Source organism: Pundamilia nyererei, unplaced genomic scaffold (assembly GCF_000239375.1).
Source record: "Pundamilia nyererei isolate P.nyererei 1_Seehausen unplaced genomic scaffold, PunNye1.0 scaffold00060, whole genome shotgun sequence".
Lineage (NCBI taxonomy): Eukaryota > Metazoa > Chordata > Actinopteri > Cichliformes > Cichlidae > Pundamilia > Pundamilia nyererei.
In genome coordinates, this window is record NW_005187461.1 from 3,263,091 (window position 1) to 3,271,828 (window position 8,738).

Sequence of the window (8,738 nt, forward strand, 5' to 3'; positions counted from 1 at the left end):
GCAACTTCAGTGCCAGACACGTTACATTGATTCTTAATAGAGCAAGGCTCTTACATGCTGTCTGCAGAGAGCCAACAGAAGCTCTTGTTTGATTTATGTATCGCACAGTAAACAGCTTCACAGACAAACATTAAGAACTTCTGGGAACTGACGCTTACCGCTCTCAGGTTAGACCTAGTAAGCAAACGGTGTACAAAAGGAACAGCACACATGATTCAAAACCTGACACTAGACAGCAAAGACTCAATACTAGGAACTCAGTGACAGGGTTGTTAGTTTCCACGCTTAAAAGCAGGTGACTGCATTAAGATGATGTCTGCTCATCTGTCGCAGTCTATTATCAGAACTGCATCTGTGGTGCAAGCAGCGGAAGCAGCCACCTGGGCTGAGAACGTGCGCATGTGTTTTTACATGTGTATGCCTGCACCGCGGCAGAGATGGAAATAAGGCGGTGAGGTTACTTGAGGACAGGGTTGAAGTGCACAAAATCCCCATTGGGAAGATACACACAGAGCAAGTGGAAAGCGTAAAAAGGGATATTAGTCAAACATGCAGGCTAAGAATGAAAGTACTGACACCGTACCAAGATATTCTACCACAAGGTTTTGTAAGCATCGGTTCGTGACCACATGAACAGGTCAGGTGATACGCACAGAGTTAAGAGATTTAACACTGAACATGTTGCATGTTTTCTAAAATACACACATTTTTTTTTGTTCTTAACGGTGTATTTGCAGACAAACTAGAAACGTTTTAAAACATAGGAGTCTGCTGTATAAGGACTAACACATGGCGACTGGTTTATTCTACATGTTTGAACTTCCGTTATATTGTAACTGACGCTCAAATTAAGACATGACTTCATTTAAACTGATGAAATCTTGCAGCCGATTTAGCTACAATAGTTTTATGCAAACCATCCCCCCGTCCAAGAAACTAATATTTGATAAAGAAAACTAAAGTTTCATACCTATATATACACAAACACAATATACAGGAAAATAAAATTAAAATAAATATTTTTTATTTATTTTTTTTAAGTCCCTCCTGGATATACAGTCATCCAAATTACTGCTACTCTATTAATATAATCCAACACTGCAACAGCCACTAAAATGATTAGGCTTAGAAACTGACACATGTGCCCACCTCTTCAATCCCCCCACTCACTACTTTTAAACCTAAAAAGCAGCATGGACTCATGAGAAACTGTGCATTCAGGCCATAGGTGAAAAAATGATTAAGAAATTGCATTATCACCCAAAAAAAAAAAAAAAACAACAAAAAAAGAAAAACCCACTAAGATACACAGAAAGACGCCTCTTATTTTAGAAATGAGCCACAGTGGCAAGCGAGCTTTACAAATAGACAGACGTTTACCACTGCTGCCAACGTCCAACCTATAAGTAGTTCATGTGAATTCCCCTTCTCGATCTACCATCATCTGACAGTGTCACTCTCTTTTTATATTTTAAACAGTTTTAAAAAGATAGTAACTAAACCATTTCAATCTGACTCAAGTCACACCTGAAGTTTGACATTTTTCAGTACAATGCCACAAGTAGCACCATAACACCTTATTCTGATGATAGGAAGGTAAATAGCTTAATCGTGTTAGAGCTTAACATCTTCCTACAAGAAATGTGGCTAAAAACATCACAGAGGGTGAAGTCATAACAGAAATCAGGAACTGTACAGGAAGCTTGTTCAGACTTTGTCGAAACCGTTTTAGACGTCAGTTTGACTTTATGGTCATTTTGGCTGTTAGGCAGCATTCACACAGATTCAGCCTTCAGTGCTCCTGCTTCTCACGAGTGCTGATCTGTTGTTTTGCTCATGTTAAAAGTTTAGACAAGTTTGACTTTGTAATGCCAGCAAAGGCGTCAGCCAATCAAGTCGCATTTATTCAAATCCTCCAGACTGCGTCATAAAAATATCCTTAGAGTGCGAGGTGGGTGCGGTGCGGTATCAAAATTTAGGAAAAGTCGGACTGAAGCTTGGCTGCCATGCCTTGTGATCATTGGTTATTGTTGCTATGATGACTGTGCCAGCAAAGCATCTGTGTGAATCCTGCCTTAGTGCTGTTATATTTATACTGCATCGCACGTTATACACTAAATGGCAGAAAGACATTACTTTATATAATCAATTTTCTCGTTCAAATGCTTTTATATGAACCTGACGAAATTTGAGATCTATAAAATAAAAAGACACAAAAAGCCAGAACCTATCACATGACTTGCATTACTCCCATAGTGCTGGATATTGATACACTACCCATATACCTAGCCAAAGGTGATACGGTGCCTTTTTAAGTGTACAAGTCTGACTCTTGCTCAGATCGGGCAGCCTGAAGCAGTGCTCCACTTAGACGCTGTACTTTCCATTCGCTCGCTCTTCGTTCAGCATTACCAACCCATCACTCAAAAGCAAGGGGATTAAACATCTGTCAAAGCCTACCCATTTCACCCAGCAGCAAAAGACACATTTAGGCGTCGCACATCTCTCCAGTGATTTAACATCCTGTCTGACTCTGAATAGGGACAGATGAGGTCATTCAGCTCTGAAATAATGCGCTCCGTCTAAAATATCACAGTACACAGATAGAGTGCAGCTAGTTAACAAACAGATTTAGGCTAAAAAGTGGTACGTGTATGTATCACCATACCAAGAGGTGGTAGCCTCAGCTAAAACCAGTGGTTGGTTCTTGTGAGTATGTCTCCCATCATAATATGTTGTCTCTAGATCTCCTCCTTTATTCACCATTACAACCACTCACAGGCTTCTCATCTGTCTCCATTTGATTCCCTGCAGAGCTTCATCTTTCCTATGAACTACACTCTCCCTTCCCCCACCTTATAATTTCTTTTAACTGTCCCACAATCAACCATTTTATCAAAAGCAACCTTATCACCTTCCACCCTCCCCGTTATCTGGTTAATTAACGAAAAAAAAAAAAAAAAAAGTATCGCTTATTCCTTTATCTCTTTTGATCATCCTGTTTTTTCCTCCTCTCTCCAAATCAGCCACTCTTTTTCACTAGATCTCCTTCTTCCATCATCCTTATGCTCACACTCTCAATTCCTTCTTCCATTGGTCTTGGCAGGGGTGTCCTTCACCCCAGGTTTGTATTCAGAGTGATTACACGCTTGGTTAATTCATGGACTCCATACTGTTGATGACGCACACTGGAAACGTTCCTGCTGGCCTCCAATGCATTTAGATCACAAACGCTCAACTTAACTGCATATTTGCACTCTATCCAAAGAGCTCCTTTAACACGCAGGTAAACACATACTCTCAACATGACCAAATACCATCACTGGATATTAGGCATGACCTTCTATCACAAAGCCAAACTGCTTTGTTGTTGTTGTTGTTTTAATACACAAAAATGTATTAAATAGAACCAACTACAACTTTTCTCAGCTGGAGAACACGGACTACACCAAATACATTCAGTAACATCCACAGACAGGCAGAGGTCTTTTCTTTTATATGTAGGCCTTTACTTTCCTCATTTCTTCTAAAACCAAGCGACATCAGATCGCTGTGCAAAATAGTTCAGATCTGAAAGCACCGTCTGGACAAAAAATGATTATTTCATGGCTTTGGGGGGAAAAGGGGAAGAGAAATTAAGGACCTATAAAAAAAAGAATTATAACAGAGAGCTGATGTTATTTAAGACAAGTTACTGCAAGAACCAGTTAGTGAAACCAGGAAAACCAGTGTCATAGGGAGGGGAAAAACACAAGTTAAACAATGACTACAAGAAACCTGTGTCTACCAAAGCAGTCAAATGCTCTTTATGCAAAGCAGACCATGCATGGAAAACCTGCATAAAATATCAAACAGGCCACTCAGGAGCAAATGTGTTATTTACCAATACTGCCTGATGTCTAACAAGCAACCCGGTTTTCTTTGTTGTTTTTTTAAGTTACTGGAAAGCGTGCCTGGGCACAATTGATAAAGCCTGAGATTATGACTTATGAGCAGACTGTCTTGGACAACAAGTTAACTGTCTTTACAGAGCTAACAGTCAGCCTACATCGAGCTCAGGGAACAGACTTGCAGCATTGTTATCTACCAGAAAAAACTGAGCAGACATGTAGAAACTCCCCTAAGAACGGGCCTCCACCCTTCCTCATCCCTGATGTGCTTTTAAAGTGCTGCAGCAAGCCAACAATGATAAACTGTAAGCAAAAGCAATAACCTGATCAATGTTTAAGTCCGAGCCATTTGTGTATATGATGACACCTCGAGTTTTTATTTCACATTTCAGGTTTGGATTTCAACTTGCAAACGCACCTTGGAGTGCAACGTCTGACGCCCTACTTTGATTGGAGACAAACGAGACCAGACAATCCAGTGTCTTAAGAGTTTGCATAGCAAATCCGAAGTCTACAACAATGCTCTGGGCTGTCAGGGTTTGGAAAGTTACTCCGCCGCTTCCACTGATTTCAAATGTTAAGCCCGAGCACACCGATCGTGGCTTTGAACTTTGGTTGTATAGCAGGTATCGTCACCGAGGCTGATAAATGCAGTCCCTATCACGAGCTTTCACTCAAAACTCATGACTTGTGCAGCCTCGAGCTAAAAATAACGCAGCTTACACAGCATCACCAACCTCTGTCAGGTGTCAACCGCTACACCAAGGCAGAAAACTACACAAAAGCCCTAGAAATCCCTGCGCGCTTCACTTCGCTGACAAAAACATACACGCTGTGCTTCAAGATGTGCACGGTGCACACACATTCTCCATCGGTGAGCTTTCTCTCTGACACCAGAACCTCTGCTGTGCCTCAAAGGTTGCACATTAGATAAGTTAGCACGACTGCTAGCAGCGGTTCCCCTCCGTCAAAGCGACCAGCGCACCTTGCGCTGGGAAATAAGGGAAACCGCTCATAGCCGCGTTAGCAGCGCTGACAAGCCGCTAACCTAAAGTCCATCACCTCAGCGATGAGGTCACCGTCCAGTAAACTGCCATGTATAGCAATATTATCACGACCTACTCCGGGAGCTGCCATCCTTGGCTAGTAATCTGCGGCCCGAAGAGATGCCGAAAAATACCACCTGGCCCTGGGTAACGCTATCATGAGGCCGGTTAACCGTTGCCAGCTTTGCTAGCCTCGTCGGAGCGAAGCTAAGCTAAGCAACACGCAAACCGTTTACACACAGATTAAAGCGAGAATTTAACACTGTTGAACACGACAGTGCACCTGCATAACGCCGACTCCAGTGGTATCAGCTGCAGAGAAGTGAATTTGCAGGCAGCATCAGAAAGACTGCGCAGCTGACCTGTCATATAAGAGAGGATGCTATAGCTATGCAAGTTAGCTGTCTGTACTCACCCCATTAACCAATCCATGGTGCTGTTTGTGGCTAGCTTAGCTAATGTTAGCTGGCAGGGGATAAATCCACCAGGAGCTGGAGGCAACCCCCTAGTTTATCCAGCCACCACCCTCGCTACACTAGCTGACTGGCCCCCCGAGTCCTGTTGCTCTTTCCCCACGGGGCCCGCGTCTCTCCCAGTCGATGGATCCCGAACACCGGTCAAACGCCGCTTGAACTTCAAGCGATTGTTCTTGTTTTGATCCCCCAGTTAGCTCGGATCATGAAGCGGCAGGAACACAGTCGGATCAGTCTGTTAGCTGGTAGCGGGACTGAAGCATTGAGTGACTTTGAGCACGAAGGCGAAGAGAGGAGAGCGGCAGTTCGAGTCTGTCTTGCGTCGCGGTGTGTCCAGTGTTCAGTAGCGCTGCGTTAGACTTGCCCACGGGGATGTCGCTGGTCAGACCGGTAACCTCTGTCATGAAGCCTTGTATGGCCACTGCTCTGCCAGCCTGAACCTTCACTGGAGCTGCTGCTTTCTGAACGAGGTCTAAATCGGAGTCCGGAAGTAAACACAGACCCGACCCACTCTGTCTCTTGTGTGTAAAATGCGTGTGAGCGCAGATGCAATGGGATATGTAGTTGACGAATTAAAAATAATGGGGGTAAAACCGGTAGGTTTGGCGTGATCACGCTACGAAGACAAATCCAACACCAAACACGTTCACGCGCTAATGGAACGATTACCGTCCCGTGGATGCGGAGCTTAGCGGGCTTGGGCGTTATAACACAAAGTCAAGACACTTGCCATCTTATTCTAGGTTAGTGACTCCCAGTTGGATGATTCATGTCAAGTCAGCGTGGGCCTTCTGCTCAACCATTTCCGATTTTGTTTTTTCATTTATTCAACTTTAATTCTGGATTGAGCAAAGATGACAAGCCAAACAATTAAAAAAAACATTACAGAAAAAAATTGTGGACTTTCCAGATGGTACTCTAATTATAAGTGAGAAAATAATTAAGTTAAATATATGCACCTCTTTAAAGGGAAAATTGCTATACTTACGTACAAAAAATATAATTAGATCAAAATTAAGTTCTCAGTTATTGTGAGACAACCATTTGTAAATACCTTCAAAAGTATTTGTTACACAAAATACATTTAAATAGCTCTATATAAATATAACTATGCATCAAATTTCACGACAACTATTATGTATATCCAAACTTTGGAACATAGAATTTTTGGTCAAGCAGGTTTAAGATGAAATGACCCAGCTTGGAAATGAAGATCCTTTGTCATGAAACTGGATTACCAAGCATGCAGCTGCCAGCAGGTCAACAAAAGTAGGTTGGGTATTATTACAACCAATAATGCTATTCGTTGGTGTTATCATACCTGAATGCTTAAACCTAGGTTTAGGTGCTTTTTTCTTTTACAAGAATCAGTCTTATCATTTATCTGTGGTCAGATATTTATCCAGCATTAGATAACTCAGAAAAGTCTATGGGGAAATCTTTCTGTCCGTACTGTTTTATTGTTATAACACACATAAGAAGAGCTCTTCCTATAAATGCTGCTGGAGGCCATACATCTCAATAGGAATACATGCTGACCTTTCACTGTGAACCTGTCCAGCCAGGCAGCTACAGTAATGAGCAGTGTATCACTGGCTATGGTCTTAGCTATAAAGCTCTGTTAGCTCTCTGAAACAGGTTGTCCTCCCACAGGAGAAACTGTTTTATGTCTATAGTGATATTTCAGTTGTTAGCACTCTAAAGACCCGAAGTCTAAAAAAAAAAATCATAGATGAATAATAACTCCTGTTCTCTGTTTTTGAATTATTTGGAAAACTCGTTTTATTTATTTTTATCCCAGTTTCAAAGAATTGGGTCAAATATATTTAATTAGAATAACAGTAATTGTTATTTACCGAGCAGTTTTGTTTTGCACAGTTGTAGTTTATTGCCATTTTAAACCTGCTTGTCTTATAACAGGATATATATTTCATTATAATTCTCCATGCACCAGACTTTCCCCTTCACTAGCTTTTCCTTAGTCAGTTTGTTCTTATTCTTTCCCCACCATTTTCCTCTTAAAGAAAAGCATCGATCAGACAGATGCATTTTGGGAAAAAAAAATAGATCAATATGTACTTTGCTCTGTAAAAAGGTCTGCAGCCCTACTGCTTCCTATCTCAGACATCATTAGAGCAAGACGTATAGCCATCATCAGGCCTTAACTCCCCCCTCCTCCTCCTCCTCCTCCTCCTCCTCCGTCTGTATCAGCCTCCCTTTGCTTCCTATTCCTTCCCTTCCTCTGTCATGCTCCACTATGCATCCTCGGGCGTCTATAAATAACAGTATCAAACAGGCGACAGAGAGGGCATTCAGAACAGGAGCCCTGTTAACAGCAGGCAGATCCACACGATTGGTTCGTTGACGCTCCAGCGTCCAGCTGGCCACCAATCGATTCAGTGTGGGGCGGGGTTTCTGAATTGATTGACAAAAAGCTGAAAACTCGTGTAATTCCATTGAAGGCCACGCGAGGGAGGTGTGGGATGCTTGTTGATGCTACAGTTTGGAATCAGCTGATCCAGGGTTTGGGATTGTTAGCAACACAAAGCACAAGCACCACACAGAGAGGAAGTCTCTTTTAAACATGCACCAGACTTGCCTTTTCAAAGCTTAATTTCTAGAGATGCACAATACTTCTGTCACGCTGGACAATTCCTTATAAAAGCTTCCAAAACTCTGGATTATCCTATGAATTTTCCAAAATATTGTGTCATTGTTCGCAGAATAAGACACAAAATCCAGGTTGCCTTCAGTTAACTGGGGAGAAAGTACTGGGATCTCATGCTAATTATTATAAACTGAACAAATGATATCATGCGTGCACTTTTATAGGGAAATTCATAGGGAAGTGCTTATGTAGTCAAAATATCTGTTCTAAATGTTTGGTGTATCTGGTTCACATCCAGCCTGTTTTAATTAATTAATTAAAGTTCACTGGGGCTCTCCTAAGTTCTTCCCAGGAGTGGCTCTCACACTCAGGGGCCTCTGGATGTCTGGGGCCTGGATCTCCTTCATGTCTGCTTCATGACCTGGGGGACGGGGCTATGGCTCCCCACACGCCCCCCAGCAGATCATTACATGGAGAAACCTTTTGAATACAAGCGCGCTTATCCACCCAGGTGTGCACACAGGTGTACACACACACAGGTGCTCACAGACACAAACTTCACCTTTCTTGGCTGCTACCTCAAAGCACATTGTGCGCTGTCGGTCTAGCGTGCTGCCCAACAACATTCAATATTTAGTATTTACTGTTATTTACACTTAGCTAGATTATTGCGATGGTGTTGTGTTTATTATGTTGCTCTCTTTCTTGCTTGTTTTCTCTT

The 8,738-nt window shown here is 42.2% G+C and overlaps 1 protein-coding gene across 1 annotated transcript in view; it reads right to left on the reverse strand.

Moving 5' to 3' along the window:
* The window catches only part of mob2a (MOB kinase activator 2a), a 53,124-nt gene extending 47,079 nt beyond the window's left edge, over positions 1–6,045 (reverse strand). Inside the window, exon 1 of the mRNA XM_005734884.1 lies at positions 5,352–6,045. Within this exon, the coding sequence (XP_005734941.1) occupies positions 5,352–5,368 (17 nt within the window). The 5' untranslated portion in view covers positions 5,369–6,045. The remainder of the gene's footprint in view (positions 1–5,351) is intronic.
* Positions 6,046–8,738: the final 2,693 nt, after the last annotated feature.